The sequence below is a fragment of the Agelaius phoeniceus genome, chromosome 4 (genome assembly GCF_051311805.1).
Source record: "Agelaius phoeniceus isolate bAgePho1 chromosome 4, bAgePho1.hap1, whole genome shotgun sequence".
NCBI classification, from domain to species: Eukaryota; Metazoa; Chordata; class Aves; order Passeriformes; family Icteridae; genus Agelaius; species Agelaius phoeniceus.
In genome coordinates, this window is record NC_135268.1 from 3,640,723 (window position 1) to 3,662,783 (window position 22,061).

Here is a 22,061-nt window from a genome sequence, read left to right on the forward strand (position 1 = left end):
AAAACCAAAAGACTAAGAGTATGAGTTGGCCTTGACTCAATGTTTTATTATATTTAAAAAGTACAGGTGCATTAGTCATATTCTCTGAAGGATTTCTTGTAAACGTGCTTTGCTGTTTGTAAGTTTTCCCTGTGATTAATTTTTTTTTTTTAAATAAAAGTATTTTTTAAATTAGGTGAATTGGTACTTTGGAAATTGATAATGATGGAAACTGAAATGATCTGCTCCAGACTTTGAGGGACACTGAGTGCTGTGAGCAGCGTGCAGAGAGCTGTGCAGAGGAAGAAGCCATTTCTGCTGGGGCTGGGCCGGTGCGTGGTTCTCGGGAAACCCCAGGAGGTGACACAGGACCTGTCGTGAGGCCCCATCTGCTGGTGCCTCCTCCTCCAGCCGCGGCCTCTGGCCGTGCCTCAGGTACAAGCTGTAGTCTGTGTTCTCCTGAGGTCACATGCCTCTGCTTTCACTGAAGAGAACCTGTTCTCACCATTTCAGTCTTGCAGGATAAGCTGGGAATTGAAACCTCTGCTGTGCAAAATAATGGAGAGGTATAGAGTAACGGGAAAGCTGGTTCCGTGTTTGTGATGTTGCAAAGCAGCTAAACCAAATGAAATCTGTGCAAATAGTAATAAAAAGGTGGGCCACTTCTAGTATGATTTTGGGTATCAAAAGTCTGAGATGTAATCACCGTGAGGCTCCTGTTAAGGTTATGTGCTAGAACCCATCAACATGGCCAGTTTTTAGTTGGTCTGACAGCTGCATGCTGTCAGAATAGTTTTTTATATGTAAGCAACATTCAAACAGAGCAACAAAAAGAACTGAAATTTTAATCATATTTATGATGACAATTAGAAAATAGTATTTTACAAATGTATGGGACTATGTATCTGTCTTACATTTAGAGAATTGAAAATATGTTTGTCATAACTTTTAAGACATGAATCATTGTTCCCTACCTGAAAAACTGAGCATGGATTATCCAAAGCCATGTGACTGCTGATATCTGACTGTTGGTACAGAGCAGTTTCACTGGACTGAACTTGTAGTGTTGCTGCCTTGTCTTGATGGAAAATAAGGAGATCTGTGGGGCCTGGGAAAGCACCCTGGGTGCTCTTGATTGCAAAATGGGTTATTGATGGATCAGTACTCATACAGAAACTTTCACTGAGGGAGAAGTTTTAAATGAGATTACTATCCATCTTTGTTCTCCCAGTGACTTTTCAACCTACAGTTTCTTTCATTCCACAGAGGGATTTACTGTTTTCTGTGTACCTCTGCTGCTCTTCATCTGACCTTTATTGCTCTGCTGCCCACTGAGATGTTCTTAAAGCCTAAAAAAGGCATATGTGTCACACTGGGAAATTTGCCGGGGAATTGTCTCAAACACTGAGACAAATCATATGAGAACCACATAGAACTAGCTAGAAAATATTTCCCCATCTCACAGAAGTGTCACTTTCCCAATTTTGACCTTTATTCCCCTCTGTCACTCTGAAATGATGTTGAGAACTCTCAGCTGTTTTAATAAAAAAGCACTCAAGAAAGTGTGAGACTGCTCCACAGCTATCAGTAGCCTGTGGAGTAGGCACCTCCTCTGATACCTTGGTGGAGTGTATCCCCATGGACAAGCCAAAAAAAGCAGAGCAAGGTTTGGAGCCTAACTCCAGCAATCACTTCCTATCCCAAAAACCTGCACTCTGCTCTGCTCTTGTTTATGTGCTTGTGTTTATAACAGAAATTCCATCCTGGACCTGAGAAAAGGTTTTTGCTCAAAGTTTTGTCAGACTGTTGTAGTAAAAGTTGTAAAGTTTCAGTTTCAAAAAATTGTCATCCTCCAGTGGAAGAACTTGCACTGAAAAATTCCCAACCCAGTCTACTTCTGAGTTTGCCTTGTAGAACATCTTTTGAAGTGAAGTCTTCTGATGCAGAACAGTTACACTTCATGAGGGCATGTTTTAAAAGGCAGAGTGTCTGGGTCAGACAACTGACCCAGAGCAAATACAATTTGTCACCTCACCCTCTCCCCCCAAAAATGCAACTGTTGGGGACTGGTAGGGGGAAGAAGTGGGAATGGTTTAAGCCAACCCTGCCCAGTGCAACAGGTGGAAAAGGAGCTTGAGGCAGTAGGTTCCCAATATTCTGTTCTTCAGTGCCATAAAAAATTCTTAGTGCCAGCTTAGGTGTGTGGGAATTTGTACTACACCTTTCCCACCACTTGCAGCTGCACCTGCTGCATTCCACATGTTACCTGGTGTTTGTTCAGCTCTTTGCAAGGTGTAAAACAGGAAATGAATTAATAGAAGTAAAACAGGGGGCAGCAGAGTGTAGCAGCTGTCTTACAGGATGTGGGACACCTGAAGGGAGAGGCAGTAAGTCCATAAGGAATGCTTGGAACTGTTCATCTGCAGGTACTGGGTTAGCAATTTAGAAATGGGCCAAATGCTCCATGCTGAAGGGAAGTGTAAATATCCCAGGAATAGTACAGATCCTGTAAATTATTTTTTTTCCTAATCTTTGTTTTTAGGTGATGCTTCTTCTAGTGGTACCTCTGAGGTAAAGTGGCAAGATTTTCAAGTGTTTTGTCCTGTCTGGTGTTAATGCAAGAGTTGTAAATGTCAGGCATAACTAATAAAGGAGAGATGGAGGGTAGAAGGGAGAAGTGAAATGAATGAGTCAAGTGTTCAGGAAAGAACAGAATATAGGAAGAAGCAGGAATTACTAAGTAGGTGGCATTTGAAATGTGCCTGTAAAAAAGAACAAAGAAATGGGAGTATTTTTCGTTAAGTCCCCTTTTTGGACTGTATTTGCCCACATTTGAGGGTTTGTGGATTAATTTGTTACGAGCTGGGCGGGGTCAGGAGGAGAAGGAGGAGTGAAGATCTCCTTTCCTTTCTCAGCTCCCTGCTGCCCTCTTGTGCAAGATCTGTTCTCTACACCGGTGCATTTCCTAGCTGTTCATAAAAAGGCAGTGATAAACTTGGAGTTGCTTCTCGGTTTGATGAAATGCTGGATTTGGGGTGCCGACCTCAAACACTTTTCTGTGTTTCACCCCCTGCAGATCCTGTCCTCATGTCAGCTGGCACTGGCCTTGACCCCTTTGTCATTCATTGTCTCCACATTTTTAAAGGATTTAAGGGAGAATGGAGAGAGCTGCTCTATCACAGTGTTTGTGTGATCTGTTGTGATAAGCTTGATATGAAACCTACTGTATCTCCTGCTATAGTTGGTTTATGAGTGCTTCCCTCATTTCTTTGGCTTAAAGGGAAAATCTTTCTGACTTCTTTGTTGTCAGGATTTTCTCCTGTGGATGCTAAGGAATTAAACTTTAGGTGGACCACTAGCATTATGTACAGCTCTTTTTCCTTTTTAATAGAATTGTGCAGCTGATGATCTTGCACCATCTGAGTGTCTGAAAATTCCCTGATAATAGAAAGGAAGCTGGAGGAAGTGTAACAGGAGGAAGAAAGTGAACTGGGGTTGGTAGAACAAGTGTTGGGAATTAGGATGGGAGGAAGATGGAAAACCAGGGGTGGGCAGTGAAGTTTAATAATAAGGTCATCTTAAAAAAAATGGAAACAGGTAAGAAGATTGTTTAGAAAGAGTCTAAAAAGAGCAGGAGATCTCCTGGTTAGTTGTTGGACACTTAATGAAGGGACATATGGACACAGCATCCATTTGTACATTCTCTTGCAAAGGGAAAGGAGCAGCTGAAGAACCTGACTGGTGTGGTAAGGGAAGTTTTTAGACATGGTCTTCATGATGTTAGAACAGTAACACCATTGGACCTTCAGCTGTGTGAAGAGGAAAAGGGAAAACTAAATGGGAAGTGGAGAACTTAGTTGTTATGTCTGTGGTGTATCTCAAAGCTCACTGTCATGACAGTGATACTCAGCTTGCCTGTTTTGTGTCTGGAACTGCTCTGAATTTCCAAACTGCCATCAAAAGGTGGCAGTACAGCAATGGAGATCAGCAGCTTGGGCAAAGATGTTTGAGTAGGAAATGTTCTCTTTCACCTTTGCTCCTGTTTCAACACGGGTCATCAGCTCAAGTGCAAAGCAGAGAACACTGTAGGGAAGTTTTGTAGTTAGCTGTTTGTAGTGAGAACTATTCCCTGTGGGTTTTCCCCACTAGATGGAGGGATCCCTCCTGACTTTGCACACAAGAAAACAGCAGCAATCTCATATGCTGGGATTCATCCAGAATTAACTGTTAGTCAAGTCTGACTCATCTCCTTCGGTGAGATGCCGAAGTACTCAGGAACAATTTACCCCACTCCAAACCATGTCTGTGAAACAGGTGGCTGGAAAACCCACAGGGAATAGTTCTCACACAGATAACTACAAAAATACATTTTTGAATAAAAGAACGAGAGAAAATGGTAGTAGCTAAAATTGTTTAATATCATAGGCATATAAATTAATCAGACCACATAGTCCTTAGTATGAACATTCCCTTTGCAGAAATGAAATAAATAATTAAATTAGATTAATCAATTGGTATAAAAATAAAGAATCCTCTCAGGAAAAGTAAATATTATACAAAATTGTATATCCCATGCTAAAACACATCTCGAAGTGCCTACAAAGGGCACTTATGATCAAAATCATAAATATATTATAAAGCCTCCCTGGGAGGTAATGAGCTTTTATGGCTTACACTATGTACTCTGTTAATGAAACGTACATTGTTTCTGCAGAGTGCACTTAGTACAAAGAGAGTTCATCTCATGAAAAGAAATAAGTCCAGAGGGTGTACACATTTATATTTGTGGTGTCTGGTCCTTCCTAAGGTCAAAAGTTCCTCCTGGGGCATCTTCATTTTTCCTTCTGAGAATGCTGTTGCAGACCAAGATGATGTCTTCTCAGACACTGGTTTGTCCTGCACAGATTTCCTGTTCTTCATTCATCCTGTTCTTCAAATAGCACACCCTGAATAATACACTCAGTCTTTGATCACTCTTGACTAATCCAAGTCTCACATCTTGTAAATCAATGCGTATTTGAAGTGCCCAGAGTTGCTCACAGTGATTGTGCTGACACTGCCCAGGGGCGTGGTGTTGGCCAAAATCACCTGTGCTAATTTTGTGATTAATATTCTCCATATGTAGCTGGAGTTACTGGACTGGCTTGTCCAATAATTTCATTTTTAAGCAAGATCTCTGAGCAATTAACCCTCTAAAGTTACATTTGTTGCAGTTTCTCACTAGTTTTTTGAATACTACAAGTGAGCATCTTAAATTAAGTTGTTCTGCAGGTACAAGAAATAACCTCAATTAATAAACAAGTATATTGTGTTTAAAACAGGAAAAAATAAGCTTTAGCACTATGTTTGGTGTAATAAAATCCAGAGTTAAAAACAGTGAAGCAAGTCACTAAACAGAAGTAGGTGCATTACATACTGCCTTTTGGACAAAACCCAGGCATTGCTGCAGTGTAGGCAGGAATACTTAGTTAGCTTATGACATTCCTGTAGGGAATTGCTTTCATTCATAAAATGTCCATCTTAAGTACAAAAGTTGCTTCTCAGTGCTTTGTAATGACTGCTAATAAATATGTAATACACAACGTTGTGCTTGTCAGGGCATGCTAATCCCATTCTGTCTGCTAAACAAGGATTTTAACAGGCTCTTTTAGAACAATGATTTCAATGCACTTAGCAAGTTACTGGAAAAGACATTTACAGATAAAGAAATGCATACTGTATTCTTTGAACAAAAACAAAGCTCTTTCTCCAAAACCCTGCACGTGCAAATATTCCATGGAGCTGCATCAGAAGTGCTGGTTTATTGGTTGTCCTTCTAGGACTCACATAAAAATGCACTTAATGATAAAGGCATTCAATTAAAAACCCTTCATAAAAACACAAATGTAGAAATATCAGCAGGTATGCAACTGCAGGACATGCTTCAGTGTTTCCCCAGTTGCTTTTATCCAAATCTGGAATGCAATTTTACCCAGACTTTAAATCTGTTGCAGTTGCAGCAGCAGCTTTGCATTGCATAGTGCTCACTGATTGGTGATGAAGGGACTTGGTGGGTAGGTGAGTCAGAGAAACGGGGATAGAAGGCACAGAAAGAACATCATTTAAACTCAGTACTTTGATTACTTACTTATGAGTGGTAGTTCTTTTTTAGAATGTTAATTCTGATGCAGTGATGTGGAAACATTAAGGTATGAGATAGAACATTACACACAGAAAAAGCAGGTTTTGAAAAGGAAAGGAGAAAAAGGAAAGGAGAAGAAAACTATGTTCTAAATGAAAATGACCCATCACCAGAAACAAGGAGAGTTCACTTGGTTTGCTGTGCCCTGAGGATCTTCCTTCCTCTTTCTGATGTACATTTTTGAGGAGGTTCACATTTCAGGACAGTAAAAATGTGGAGGCAGCAAACTTTTTGTATTAATTTTCCTTGAGGCCGATGGCATTGGTAGGAATGGAAATATTTTTAATACTACCTCATTATTTTTGGAGGTAACTAAGCTTGTCATTTTCCATTCTAACACTATATGCAGTTTTCCAGTTTCCTCTCTCTACCACATTTCTACTAAGTAGAGAGAAAATTACATGAAAGGTTAACTTTTACTGGAAGGTTTTATGCTCTTTTCCAAGATCAGTTTCCTCATGTGGGGTTAATATCTGTTTGGGGCAAATGAACAGTTACTGCTCAGATGGAAGAACCCAGAGGTTCAGAATCCTTGCAAGCAGAATATGGTGGTATATAATTAAGCTGCCAAAACTAGTTTTAAGTGCTGTGATACTCACCTTCATTTAAAAAATTTTGAATGGTATCTCTAGCCATAGTTCCACAGAAATGTTCAGGATTCAAGAGCTGGACAGGAAAGTTTCCACAGAACAAACAACTTGACAGATTTTTAAAGAAATGGCAAATAAGGGTAAAACTTAATCAGGAGGAGAGAGAATGAATAGTGTTAATGGTACATTAGTATGAGGGTAAATGTCCTCTGAGAAGGAGCAGTATGCATTAGAGCTGTTTCACTCTGACTGATCATCAATGATTGTATTTATTGGACATTTTGTAGTGGCTGGTTGTACCAGCCTGTCATGCCTCTGCTGTATCTGTCATGTTAAGCTGGGGCAGTGTAGCCAAAATTCCATTTTCTGGAACAGCATTTCCCCTCAGAATCCTGTATCTCCACTTAGAGCATGTGGGTTACATCTCTTCCTATTGAATCCCATGGCAAATGTGCCATTAGCTTCAAGATGTTGACCACAGCCATACAGTATGATTTGTAAATGTTTTTTCCAGTATTGAGAAGGCAGTTAAATGCAGGACATTTTTCCATAGTTAGCTAAAATGCAGTCTAAGAACTTATAAATAAAACTCTGTGTGTGGTATTATTGTAAATAAGGAAATCAGCCCAAGCAGATTCCCTTGAGGCTTCAAAGTTTTTCTGTTAATTTTCTTTTAAAATTTGCAGAAATCTCTGCATGGGATACAGTTAAGATCAAAGCAAAAATACAAAAGTAACCATGTCATTTATTTCTAGTTTAGCAGAAGGGGGACAGTTAAGTCCCTTACAAGAGCCAGTTTTTGTGAAATTAGAATTTCTTTTTCCCTCTAGAATCACTTGCAAAATAGCATCCATCTTACAAATACCCATCCAAATAAGACTCCTTAAAATGTTGGGAGAAGCTTTCACTTACCACACACAGAGAATACATCATAATAGCACTGGGAAGTATTTACATTTTTCACATCTTAAATATAACATAGTGTCTGCTTTAAAAAATAGATTTTCAGTAGCCTTCAGCTGTGGTGTGTCCTAGATTAGTTCTTGTATAGCTGTAAAAACAAGACATTGTTAGTAAGGATGTAAACTAAGGATATCTGTAATTGTTTGCAAAATGTCAAAAAGCATCCAGGAGGAATGAACTCTGCTTACCATTTGCATAAGATTTTCAAAGCTCTTCAAAAATTCTTCGGGGGTTTTCTTCCCATAAGATTCACATGTTTTCATCTCATAAGACTCACAGTGCTGGAAGATAAAGAGAATCATGGCACTTCTAAACAGCACATCACAATCCTTAATCAATCCTCAAGCTTTCTCACTGAAAAACCCAGAGGGTTGTAATCAATGCCTTTTCTAGCTGGAAAAGCTTTGACTCAAGCTCTTTCAAAAGGGAAGGAGTTCAGTAATGACACCTTTCATTCACTTTTTTTCCAGTGATCCTTGTCCTTCTGCCAGCATATTGTGTGGTTGCCAAGTACGTGTATGTGAATTTTTATGGTCACAGGGAACGCTTCTCCCAAAAATTCAAGAATTGGACTTTTTAATTTCCAAAGTAATGAAAGGCAGATTACTGTTTCTAACAGACTTGCTTTCTACAATTCCCCCATTGCAGGGGGCACCTGCTATAGAAAATAAGGAGCAATGATGACAATTATGAGCACTGTGAGGAAATCCTACCTCTCCAGAGTCTCTGTAGGTGAGTTTGTTCACGATTCTAATGGCTTTTTGGAATGCCCAGTTATCTTGGCTGCTCGCTGGTTGTAATTTCTGGACGCCCTTCTTGAAGCAGGTCACAGCTGAGGACAGGCATCCCTCCTAGGGCAGGAGAAGAAGGAACTGGTTTAAGGCCAGTGTTGCTGCAGCACTTTTTCCTGCTCATGTTAGATTGTGGTCCATGTGCAGAAGAAGGTATCCAGGATATTAATTGAGAATATTCAGCTGTACCTTTTTTTAATTTATTTTTTAATTAGTTTTTGATACGCAGGTGATATTGAGGCTTTACTTTGGCTGTTCTTGCATAATTACTTCAGTATTTCTTAATGAAATAAATGTCCACTTGGCTATTAATCATGACAGCATTTGAAAGAAAACAGTCCTGAAGAGTAGATCAGTTACATGCAGTAGGTTTTCACCTGCTAAAGCACGAGCGTTTTATTTTTAAAAAATTACAATGTGGGAATATACTTTTTTTTTCCTTCCTCATTTTGGTCCCCTTTCTAATAATGCCTAGTTAATAATTAGAATTGACAAAGAACTGCATGTTTTCAAATACTATTAAAATGTTATATGATAGCATCAGAAACGATACAGAAACTATGCCCAAAACTAACCTAACAGTCAACAGAGAAAGGAAAGCAATGTTTACTGCAGCCAAAATTTAAGTTGCTTTCTGTTTTCCAAAGAAGGAAGCTGCTGATTGCACGTATTAGAAAGGCTCCAAAGCCATCCTTTTTTGCATACCTACTGCTGCCCAAGCTGAGTCTCGTCTGCCTTATGAGATGTCACTGCAGTTTGCTGCTTGGGCAAGGACAAGGCAGCTTTCATGGATGTTGCTTATAGCAAATTTTGCTAGCAACATTTTGTGTTGGTCAGATAAAACATTTTCTTTTCCTTAAAAGCCACACTTTTATGTTTGTTTCAAGCATCATTACCGTAACTGGCCTTGCTTACTGGAAAAAAACACTACTCGTCTTTTAAAGAGATCGATTTTCCAGCTGAAACTGAAAACGTTTTGGTCTCATCCGTGCTGAGCTGAGAAACCAGCATTTCTCATCTGTGCTGCCTTTTCTGTTTTGCTGAGCTGTCACTTAGAGCTCAGGCAGGCAACAATCAGGCAGGGCACTGCAAGGATTGTGGGGCCCGGTGTGCTGAGCACTTCGGGGATGAGGCATGAAGGAGCACACACCACTGGAAATGTCTGAAGGGGGCTAGAAATGTGTAAAATATTTGTATCAGTGGCACCTGGCAGCAGCACTCTGCATCTGACTCAAACTAGCTTTACAGATGAGCCCGTAGAGCCCTTGCTTCCGGAATAGCGATCAGCGGGGTGAGATACAGATCCAGGGCACTTCAGCATCTTGTGTCACTTCAGCTGCAGTGCCAGTCACCAGCAGGAGAGCTCATTTGCCCCCCAGGCTGGAATTACCTCAGCCTTAACACTGCTTTTTCACTTTTTAACACTGCCGGCTTCCCTTGAATTGACATCCTCTAATCTCTCTTTATTCAAAGGAAAGAATATTTCATTGTTGAGGGTACAAGGAAATTATGTGGGAATGAACTGGGGCTAACAGTTCACACAAAGGAACCTCAAGGCAGCCAAAACAGATTGGGATAACCCACCTAATTTTAAATGTTATAATAGGTGATTTTCTCATTGAATATTCAAGATGAAATGCAAATCTGCCATGAGCAGGCTATAATAAAAAAAAATCAAATATTTTGATATTTGAAATACAGTTCTGTGAGCAACTTTTTATTAAATTGAGTTTGACTAGGCTGTGATGGCAGCTAATCACTGAATGCCACTTTAGCACGCTGTGTTACATATTTCAATCACCCTGTAGGATGAAGAGTTTGTTGATTTGGTTGCTGGTGATAATTACTATTAGCACACTAATGTTTTTTTACATGTTTTACATCAGAAGCTGAACCCATATCAATGCCTTCTAAATATGAGAATTCTCTGTCTTCTCTAGTATTCAGAGGAGGCACTTAAGACCTCCCAGAATCAGACAGTAAAGCCCTAAGCTGCAAGTGAGCTGTTGTTTTCCTTCCTGAGGTGAGAATGACTTTTCTTAAGAAAAAAACCCCAACAACCTCATTAAGCAATTAGTCACTAGTTGTTGTATTTGCTTAGTTTCAGAGGCAGCTGGCAAACGCTGGATTAAAATGACGACTAATAATCTCCTCCTTTTCACTTTGACACCACAAGTTAGAAAGAGTTTTAGTAGAAAAAGCCCAAAGTTAGAAAGAGTTTTAGTGGAAAAAGCCCAGCAATGAGTTTGTGCACTGAAGTTTTTTCTAGCAATTCCAAGGAATGCATCTGGTTTGGTCGTGCTTTTGTATATTTTTTGGCAAATTAAACATGCAGCGAGCTGTAAAGCCTAGGAAGAGACTAACCAAAACCTGTGTGAAATGAGGTGAGTTTTTTTTCCTTTCTTCTTGTAACTGCTTGCAAGGGACTTTAGAATCCTGAGTAGATAAATTTTTAAGAATGCCTACAGCTTTTACAGCATAGTAGTGCATAGTGATGGCTTTTACATGTCAATCAAAATTGTTTGTGCTACAAAATAGGGCTCAAAAATTTAAGACAGCTGATAACACAAGTATAATATTAGGTAGTCACAGGTTGCTCTACACCTCAGTTGCATGTTGAGGGATTATCAAAGCAGCATGCATTTACCCTCTAAATTTTTAAGATGTGATTTTACTATTATTAGCATTTAAATTTACAGTACATCCTGCATCCTACCACTTTTGAGAGTGCAAAATATCAGCACTAAATAATGTGTAAATATGTATCTGTATTAAAAAGGGGTTCACAGAGAGCTGCTCTTGTATTTTTAACTGGTTATAATCTGAAAAGATTATATATATAAGAATATTGGCAGGTGCAGTTTTGTCTTCCTGTTGGTAGCACAGTCCCTGCACGAACAGACTCAGAGCAGTGTGAGTGCACATGAGAGGAGGCACTCATTGACATGGCCTTGCAGTGCCACTCTTGTCATTTGGCTGTAGTGGGAGGCAAGGGGGGCAGCTCAGGCATGCTGGAGCTCATGGCAGCTGGAGGCACTTCCACTCCAAATACCTGCATCCCCAAAAGCACTGCTGCTCATCTGGGTCTTGTATGAATCCTCACTCTTAGCACTATTTGTTAATTAAATGGAATTTGTGCAACTCTGGATCTGTTGGTGGGTTATGATACACATAAAAAGCAAAATAGTAATTCCAATGTCAAAATAGAAACACTTCTGCTATTAATTATCCAGAAAAGGAACTTTCTTAGAAAGTATTTTCTTACTCAGTCTAGCTTGCATTAAGAGTACTAGGTCAGAGATGTGAAGAACAAGACATTCTCCATTTGTCAATGGAATAAACCAGCACAAAATCAAAATTATATAATTATGAAAAAAATTTTAAAGCAGCCTCACCACAAGGTTTTCTGGTGTATGCAGCAATTCAGCATCCTAAAATAAAACAAATAAATCTAAGTTAGAAAATTTTTACCATTTGAAAGTGATGTCCCTCATAAGATACATACTAAGCAATGTCCAATGCTTGAAAGTAATTTCAATATTATGACAAATACCATCACTTACCTTATCTTTCACCATTTTTTGTAAGTCTTCAATTTTCTTTTGAATCTGTTTGTATTTTAATGTTCTGGGTGAAGCTGCAGTCAGCATCATTGTGGAGCAGAAGAAAAGCATGCAGTAAATAATCATCCTCTTCATCCTGATGAGTTCTGTTTTAAAGTGTGCCAGGAGCAAAGTTGTGCTGTTCAAGTGTAACACTCCAGTTTGAGCTGTGCTCAGGTAAACTCTGCACCTACCTATATATTGCTCCCTGCTGGAGATGGAGAACCCACCCATTTCAGTTTGGAAAGCTTTGTAGAATGGATTAATGAGTAACCCTTTTTTCTTTTCCACTGGCTAAGTGCATGTATGCAGGCTTGTGCGTGGGGGGGCAGGGATTGATGGAGTGAAAGAAAATGTGCCCCATCTGCACATTGGGCAGGAAAAAAGAGAAAAGGGTGAATTCCCATTTTCACTTTGAGTCAAGAAATGAACGTACTAAAAAGTTAGTACTTAGAAACCACAGGCCTAGGTAAACAAAGATTCTGCATTTTTTTTCCTGTGTCATACAGCAATGAATCTCTTAAGTCCATCTACAGCTCTTCTGTACTGTTCTGGAGAAATATGACAGGACTTCTTTCAAAATTTAAATTTATTTATCTCACTTTATGGCTTCAAGGAATGTTTGTCAGCTATTTTCTCCTGACATATATGAACTGTGGCTTTTTTATTCTCAGCTTGGATTGTGTTAGAGATGTGAGTAAAAGCTCATCTTAGCATTTAAACCAGCTGAAATTTGCTTTATATTTGCTTGGAACCAGTAGCAGATATATGACCAGCATTGTGGAGGGCATGTCCACTGGGAGTGAAGGCTGCAGGGAGATACCTTGTCCTGGGAGAGACAAATCCCTGGAGCACAGCCATTTCCAAGAGGGGAGCAGTACTGGAAGGGCAGGGATTAAATCCCGGTGTGTCACTCCCAAGGGACACTATTGCTTGTGGCAGTGATTCCATGCTTGTGGCACCTAAACACATTCAGTTACATCCTTCAGCAGCTGAGAATTTCCTTGGGAATGCAGAAGAATGTATGAAGTCCAAACAAAAGTCTGTGCAGGCACTAGGGACTTACTGGACTTCCAGCTCTAGGAATCAGTTGATTTTAAAGTCCCTGATCTTGATATTTCATCACAAAGAGAAGAAAGCCAGCTTTAAATTACTTTTATGCATTATCATTATTTAGTTACTAACAATGGCATTGAAGGGTTCCTATGTGGAATTAGTAGAGAGCAGTTAAAGTCACTTGGGCACCTTCACTTGTGATGAATAAAAATGGTCATGTATCTGTCAAATTAAATCTTTTCCTCTGAAAATCTGAAGATTCCAGACGGCTTTGGGGATGCTTTACAAAATCTACACAGAGTTTGGACTGCAGTTGGATGTCTAGTAAGCTGTATAATATTCTGACATGGTATAAAATTCCCTGTATAAATCTGGTGGGTGAATTTGGGATGTCAGGCTGGGTCGCTTGTTCATTGTTCATTTAAAAATGAGTGTTTAAGCTGGTGACAGCTCTATCTAACATGCTCTGGCATGTTTCTTTTCTATGTGCAAATGATTATTTACTCTATGCTGTTTATGTGCTTAAGTCGTTTTTCACCATTTAGAAGACGAATAGCCTAAAGGAATAAATTTTAAAGGTGTATGTGTAAATACACATAACTGCACTCAGTCTCATGCATGCACTCACAGACTCTCTCCTGGTGAAAGAGATAGCTACTAACACCCAATAAAAGAGAAATTCTGAAAAATGAGAACTGAAACAAGTAAGAAAAAATACTTTCTTCTACCACATAGTCTGAGATTTTATTTCAGGAAGGAAAGGTAGTGTGATGATTTTTCTTCCCCCCCTACGGATGCATCTTAAAATAATTTTGGATAAGCAGCACAGCTGCACTGTGAAGTACAGAGGATCTAATTAGGTTTTATTTGAAATGTCTGTAAATTTATGGCTAGGGTTCATTAAAGGAAGTCAACAGCATCTTTGGTTTGAGAAACCACATGGTGACCAATACTTTTTATCTTCTCTCCCTCCATCCCATTCCTGTCAAGCATTGCGGAATTTTTTTTTTTTTGTCTGTTGTTTAACACCTCCCTGAGGCTGCGAAGAACATAGAGAGGTTATTTCCAACAGTGGTATTCTTTACACAAAGAGAGGTCTTGCCTCTGCTCCTCTTTATCATAACTTTTACATAAGTTGTTGCCTGGTAATGTGGATGAACATTCATTTATCCTCTAATCCACTTTTTGATTGACTATTGGAAGTGTTCATGGTAAAGCAACAGGCTGGTACTAACGTTTACTTTTACTTTTTATTGCCAGTATTTCAACTGTGGATTCTTCTGGGAAGTTTCTTTGAGCTCAGCTACAGGAGGTGGTCATGGTAGCACTGTCAGCCATTTATACATCTTTATTTGGTTGATAGGTTGGGAACTTCCCACTTGGATGTGTAACAGGACTCTGTTAGCTGTGACATCTTGTGATGCTTGGCAGTGTTTCATGCAAAGAGATCAGTGAAGGTTTTTGCTGGTGCAGACAACTTCAGAAACACTTAAAAACTGAAGTTAATGCACAGGGTAACTCTCCATGTGTTTCCAGAAGCTCAGGCCTTAAAGGGGCAGAGGCAGATCTCCACCAAAATCATGGGAGGTGAGATGGCTCTGTCTGAGCTACTCCAAATTAAATCAGTTACATCTGAGATCAGTTTTAAAGGTGGTGGAGTAAATGGGAAATTAAACAATGGGCATTTGACAATGTGGTAACTTTTTTTTTGCATATCAGGTCTCTAAAGCTACTGTATAGACTTCTGTTTTGTATTAGAGGCTGTAAGGCCACAAGAACTGCATCAAGGAAGCCATGCTGACAGAGAAAGTGAAATGCAAGGACAAAGGAGGACTTCCTCTATTGTCTAGGCAGTGGAGAAAACTCCTTGATATCCCCCTTATCAGATAAGAGCCAGCAGCAAGTTTTTTATATACGTCACTGCTCTCTTGTGGCTTAGGAACACGCTGAGTCAAACAATGACAGCCTCTCTCACATTGTCGCCGGCCCGGCCCCGCAGGGATGGCTGGAAAGAGGAAATGTGAGAAACCTCCCGGGCCAGCCCCGCCGGGCCGAGCCCTCCTCTTTCCTCTTCGCGATGGTGCCACCCGAGAGCTGCGTGACTTCGACCCCGAAAGCCCGGTTCCCCCACCCACATTTGCCTTCACAGGAGAGCTGAATGGAGGCCTTTCCCATGGCTTAGTCATTGCTATGGCTCAGCCAAAAGAGTCTGTAATATACAGGGCTGCTTTCAAAGAATTTTTATAACTTAGGTTTGTCAAATTTCATGTATGTACTGTCCGTGACGTGGGGGATTGTAGGAGACAAGGGGAGAGAGTTATGCTGGAAGATGGGAGACTAGGAAGATTGCTGCAAAAAAAAGATTTAGAAAAACTGGTCTTCAAAATATTTCTGATAGCTTTGCAAGACAGTTCTACCCTCTTGTAATCTTATTTTCCTATTATAAGCTTCGGTATAATTCTTTGGTCTTTTAACTCTTTTGTATTTGTAAAGAGAAAACCTAACTTGGGAAAAAAATGTACTCTTAACTTGTATTTCTATTAAAAAATGAGAGTAAATATAACTCTGAATGTGCAGACACAGACACTAAAATATTAATAGGCAGCAATATAAAACCATTTACATTCTCCATAACATTCCATTCTCCAAACCATTACATTCTCCATTCTCCGTGTTCCTCCAGGGCTAACTTGTAGCCTATTTCTTTCCAGTAAGGCTTCTTTGGCACATAGTTTGATATATTTGTGTCCTTACCAACTACTAATCACAAACTGTACTGTGGAAACATCCTGTCAACACCTTGAGCCTCAGACAAGCTTAGACCCACCCTGCCCAGAGCCAGATATTCAGAACTGTCCTCTTGTGGGCACATGCTTCTAAGTCTCCTTTAGTGCTGGGAGCAGCCTCCCACCTCCTGGGTCACGACTTTCTCTGCATGTAGGATGGAAGAAGCCTCACTGTATGACCAAGTGAGCTCTTCTGCCGCTGCACTGAGCCATATCATGCAGTTCCTTTCCCATCTCAGCTAAAAACTCCTGCATAAGGCCTGAACAGTTTGATCTCTGTAACTAAGAGCTTAGAGCTGTGCCTGAGCTGTGTTCCAGCTTTCATAGAGAGCTTCATTCTTCTTTACAGTCATGCTCATAATCTTTCCTCACTACCAGAGGACAGCCACGTTCAGAAGACAAGGCAGCAGCTGACAGGATGTTTGGCTACCACAGTTCTCTTAAAATGTTGAGGGCAGAAAGGAGTTGTTCATCTGAAAGCCACAGATGAGAAGAGGTTGGGGCAAGTCATTGCTCCTGCTCTGTGTGGTAGCCAGGACTTCTGCTGCTCAGGGGTTTGATGCGTGGCAGGTCTGCAGCTCTCCTTGTGAAGGATGGCTCACAGAGCACCACCTTTCTACCACAGGAGTGTTGTCTGTTTCCCAACATTCCCAGCACATTTCTCAATGATTCTAGTAAGAGACAAGCCTATGGTGTGAAAAGCAGGGATGTGCTAATGCTGAAACCCAACAGTGTGTGTCATGTTCATCCCAAATGTTGGACAAGAAAAATGGGAAAAGATACATGCAGGTGTTGGACAGTGAATGGAGGATGCAGAATGGAACAATGCTTCCTTTGCTCATTTACTATTCTTAATGAATAGAAGGAGCAGAAGTCAGGAGAGACTGACACACTTCTGTGTTCCAATACCAGTAGCATAAAACAACCTCCGAACTGTTACAGGCGTAAGATGTGTGTGGTGCACGGTCTGGTACACAGCTAACTATTCCACTGGCAGCTGGGGCTCCCTGGATCCTGTTATGCCTTGCATGGTGGTCAGCATGACACTACAGTCTTGATAACTGGATTCAATGTTTGATGTTAGAGATTCCTTTGGCAGTCACCCCCAGGGTTTGGTGAGGCTTCTGAGCTGGTGTGGGATCTCCACAGCAGTGCAGTTGTTCCTCTGTACCCAGCCTAAAGCTAAAGGGCACAGCCACTGAGGGGTTATGGCCCCTTTTCCCTCTCCAGCAGATCTGCTCTGATTTGGCTTTTGTAATACTTTTTACATAAAGTTATCTTCAACATAAAATGCAATTTTCTCCTTTTTATTGTGGTTATTATTGGTAGAAGCAGATGACTGGATACCACTTATTTCTGACTAGTTCTGCTTTCTGGTTTTCAGGTACTGCCAAAATACTGCAGATTGTCCCTTCCTTCTTCTATGTATATGTGTTTACTGTTTCTACTCAGTTTCTAATATAATTATTTTTAACGATGACGTTGATTCCAAATCCTATGAACTCAGTCACATTTTTCTCCTGCCCTTTCTTTTGTGTCTTCCCAGGGACAGTGTCACATCTCATGGTGCTGGGGCACCTCTGGCACAGCAAGAAGCAGTGAGGACAGAGGAGCAGTGTGACATTGCACGGGAGGATGCGGTCTGCCTCCCTCTAGAGTGCCTCCAAGTCCTTGCTTGCACACCAACTCCTCAGCCTGCCCTGAGCACCACCACTGTTTGTGCTGCAGACCACTGGATCAGCCTCCAGACGTGCTGTACTTCAGTCCCTGCAGCAGAGGGGAGGCTTTGGTGTCACACTGCATAGCTGAAGTGAAGGCTGAGGCAGAAGCTCCGTCTGCAGTTCTCAGGGAGTACAAATCCAGCTGCTTTCTTCAGCAGCAAAGCCATTTAAAGAAATTTCTACTTCAGGTCACTGCTACTCTCTGTCACAGTTTTTCACAATCTGAGGAGCCTCTGTTACCAGGGCCTTGGGTCAATACAGTAAAATCCCTCTTGCAAAGGCCTTGAGACTTTGTTTGTTTAGCTTTGTTTTAGTTGCAATCACTTCACTATAAACCCTATTTTCCCCTTAGCACACTTGACAAATTTGCAAATAGAAATGAGTTGCCAGAAGCCTGAAACTCCCCTCCTACTGGCTTTACTATTGAACACAACTGTGATCTGCTATGCAACAAGTGCCTCCTTAGCACATGAGGCTGAGGGGGCCAGTGGCTCCCACTCAGCAGCATCATTCCAGGAACACCAATTTGGTGCCAGGGCAGACAGTATTTAATTATTCTGGCAGAATTATTTTATGGAAGAGTGTTTAGGAGAATCTTAACTCTGCGCATTTAGGACTCTTGAAGGTATGTTGGATTTGTTGTTGCTTTTCAGGTAGTTATATCAATAAAAGCCCTAATGCAGAAGTAGCTACACTAGAATTCTATTGAATGGCAATACTCTTCTGTTTCTCATATATTAATTGCTCTGGTGATGAAATGCACTTAGTTATAACTTTTAACTTCATAAATAGATCTGCTGTTTAATTGTTTACAGGAGGTTGAAGGATGCTGAGGTGACTAGCTCATGCTATCCTTAACAGATAAGTTAGTAACATTGTAAAAACAGTCTTTCGTGCTTTTTCTTTTTTTCCAGATGTCTCTTTGTCTGTACATGGCTGTATCTAATGCAGGGATGTGTGTTGCTGTGCCTGCAGATGGATCTGTTATGTGCACACACATACAGCTTTGAGAAGCTATATAGCAGAGTTGTTTGCATAATGAGTTTCATTTCTCTTCACAGGTCAGCACCTTTAGCGAACCTTGGAAAAACTATTGTGTGAGCAGTCAGCACACCAGGGCAGCAGCACCCGGTGGGTAGAGCTTGTCTTGGATAAAAAGCTGAATGCTGTGGTTTCACTGACTTGTCGTTGAAACCTTGTGGTTTCTGTGTAGGAGGCTGTATAGGCTGGACACATTCGACATCCTTGTTTCTGAGCTGTGAAATCTGTACATCTAATTTATGAAAATTATCTCTGGTTCAATTTTATTCTTTTTGTTTTAATGAAGTCAACATATTTTCCTTGCATTCAGTAGAAACGGTAATGGAAATGTTGTAAGATGCATTGTGAGCAATTTTGACCTCAAAAAGCGAGACAAGTCAAGATATTATTGGTTATGATTAAGGTCTAGGAAGGAAATTTTAAATAAAATATAGAGAGCCAGATGTGAGAGGAAAGCATTTTCTCAAATGTGGAGACAAATAGAGTAAGTAACTGTAGGAAATGACAGAGGAATTAAAAAATAAAAATCTTCTATCTGAGAATTTGATTTTAAAAACCCCAAACACCTTAGTAAGATAATTTAGAATAAACTATTGTGCTGGTACCATTTAAGGTAACCAGCAGTATCTCTAGTCTGAAAAGGTGGTCCAAACAAATAAATTTTTAAAATCCAAGACTAAAGAATCTAAAAGTAAGACAGAGAGAGGGAGCTGCAGCAGAAGCAGTAGCAATTCCAACAAAACCTAATGGGACAGTTGATCACTTGGGTGTTTTTCCTTCTGTAGTTGAGTTCCACACTGCATTCAGTGAACTGATTCTCAGGATGACAGAATCATCACTTAACTGGAGCCAGGAGAGCCATGGATTCACCTGTATGAGCCTTTACTCCTTCCCTCACTCTCCTCCCTTCTGCTCTGGTGAGTGCCTCCCCTCCTGTAACTCCCCAGAAAGCTGAGCTGCATCAATACAGGACTCCTGAACCTCTAATATTGGCAAATCCCATTCCCTTCACCATTGGCAGCAGTGACTGCCCAAACTTTGAGTTTTTACCAACAACAGTTTCGCGTCTTCAGGCAAATTCCCAGAAGCATGTACACCATTCCCTCTGAGGGAACCTGTGGGAATGAATTAAAAATGAGCAAAGACCTCTGGATTGAAAACAAAGGAGAAGAGAAATAACATTCAAGTTAATAAAACAAAGTTTCTTGCTGAAATGTAAGTGAAATTACTATTTGTGTGAAAAAAAACTACTCAGTGTGTTTGTGGGAGTACCAAAATCTGTCTGAAAACATTAGTCAAAGCATTCTTTGTGAATAAAGATTGAAAGTGTGATCACCCACTTAGCTATTTCAGAGGGATGACTGCAAGATTCATCTTAATAATTTTCAGTAATTTCCATATCAAAACATCAATAGAAGACCATAGATTTTAATTCCTCATTACTATCTTATTGGTCCATCCTGGAGACTTGTTCCTTTTCAAGGAAAAAAAAAATTAATAGTGTTACTCTAACACTCTTAATTAAAAAATTGTATTTTTGACTGGAAAATTAAGGTGTCTTGTCCTGCTTGTGTTTTCTTTTCATAAATCTGAGACAGTAAATATGATATCTGCATCTGTCAATGAATATACAAGAAAATAGTAAAACTGATCTCTAAAAGTACTCTTCTGGTCAAGGACATTTTTCTTGCCTGTTACCTATGAGCTTCTTGCAGACTTTACAATTGATACCCGTTCCTTGAGCAGGACAGAGCTGTTTCTCTGAGCTATCTCGTGGGAAACCAAAAGGCAAACAAGGAGGCACTGAAGATCCTAGCCCAGAGCAATGGTAGCTTTTCAAAATCACATTTGTCCCATTATCACTGCAATATATGCAGATAGGCAGATAACCAAGGATTAGCTTTCTTCTGAAGCACCCAGACTTTACCCAGAAGCAATAGGATTCATCATTCATTCCCGTATAGCTCAGTTTCCACTCCTGGATCCTCCTCTTCTGACTATAAGGAAGATTACAGAACTACTTTGTTATTCAACCCATGGAAAAACCCTGTCAATGCCTCTTCTACTTGGTAGCTAAGCCTCCCAGGATAGTTGCATCTCTTAAATCTCCCCTGCTGCAGGCTTGAACCCCTGTGTTGAGGGCACAGCTGACAAATGAGAAGAGATGCTGATGGCACTCCAAAGGCTGCAAAAAGCTTGTACTTCATACTGCTGCACAAAGGGCAAAAATGTGAAGGGAAGTGGAAACATTTAACCCGAGGACAGGAAAACTCATGAGAATCTCAGAAACGGCCTGAAGAAAAAAGGAGACAAAGATGTAATTTCCAAAACAATACCCGGAGATCAAAGGAGGCTGATGCGCTTTCAAACACTGTTTGTGCTGGATCTGCAAGGAAAGGTTCAAGAACTTGCTGTGAAAAATGCAGAGTATGGCAGAGAAGCAACAGACCCTGAAGATTTTTTCTTGTCTCTTTTCCCTGTCATTGCCCTCTCCACGACTGATTTGGCCACACTGAGAGAAATGTCACCATTCACTTTAAATTGCCTTTGAATTGAGCAGAGATGAAACAGTTCTACCCTCTGATATAATCATGTGCCATGGACGTTCTCCTTACTTATTATCTAAACTGCATTGTTTTCTCCTTTATTGCTAGACCTAGCTGAGTGCACACTTTCCCTCTCAGCTCTGTTCATCATATCCTGATTGATTTTATTAAGTTTGGCCAATTTATGTCAAAGCTAATAAATAAGTAGAAATATAAAAATGTTCTGTGCTGACGCTTTCATATGGTCATTTCAATTTTCCATTAATTATATTTAATTATGGAGTTTTATTTGAAATAGTTTTAAAAGCTAGGAAATCAACCCTTCTCGTTGTTTAAAGAAGAATATCCAACCTGCAGTGAGCTTTTTTTTTCTTACTCATCTCAATAGTTGCAGTGTGTTTTATGCCACTTCATATGGTTTCTGTCAAATTAAAAAGATGCTCTCCCTTGTTTAGGTGATCAGTCTAACATTTGTAGTCATTCTCTGTGCTTTCTTACAACTTTATGATTCAGTATACATGCTCTGAAAAAATTTTGTTTTTTCACAGGTGACAAACAGTGCCAGGGTTATATACAGTGAGTAACCAGGATTCCAGAAAATGGTGGGCAAAGGAAAAGGACACAAGTAAAACCAGACCAGTATAAAAAGCCTGAACTTGGTTCTTGCCCTTCCTGCTTGATGCAGGAGGGTGAAGTGATCTGATATAAAAAAAGGTTAGTAAGCCAGTGTGCCAAAGTAGAAATACCCAGGCACTTCAAGGCAGTTCATAAGGGGCAGGGATAATGCAGGTTAAAGGTAAAAGAA

At 40.2% G+C, this 22,061-nt stretch overlaps 1 protein-coding gene and 1 long non-coding RNA gene across 2 annotated transcripts; one reads left to right on the top strand and one right to left on the bottom strand.

Moving 5' to 3' along the window:
• Positions 1-287: 287 nt before the first annotated feature.
• On the top strand, positions 288-21,478 carry LOC129120954 (uncharacterized). Its single transcript, XR_013181908.1, has 3 exons — positions 288-414; positions 17,495-18,800; positions 19,496-21,478. It is a non-coding gene; the product is annotated as an uncharacterized LOC129120954 (long non-coding RNA).
• Positions 7,787-12,202, bottom strand: IL21 (interleukin 21). Its single transcript, XM_054632935.2, has 5 exons — positions 12,068-12,202; positions 11,900-11,935; positions 8,427-8,564; positions 7,902-7,994; positions 7,787-7,801 (listed from the first exon to the last, which is right to left on the bottom strand). Exons 1-5 carry the CDS (start codon positions 12,200-12,202, stop codon positions 7,787-7,789), a joined length of 417 nt encoding a protein of 138 aa, XP_054488910.1.
• Positions 21,479-22,061: the final 583 nt, after the last annotated feature.

What these genes read in the sequence shown, in the direction of transcription:
- IL21 (XM_054632935.2), bottom strand. Translation starts at nt 12,202, where the DNA reads ATGAAGAGGATGATTATTTACTGCATGCTTTTCTTCTGCTCCACAATG. An exon ending in AAAAAATGGTGAAAGATAAG is followed by an intron (nt 11,936 to 12,067) that starts GTAAGTGATGGT and finishes GTTTTATTTTAG; the next exon opens with GATGCTGAATTGCTGCATAC. An exon ending in CCTACAGAGACTCTGGAGAG is followed by an intron (nt 7,995 to 8,426) that starts GTAGGATTTCCT and finishes TTTATCTTCCAG; the next exon opens with CACTGTGAGTCTTATGAGAT.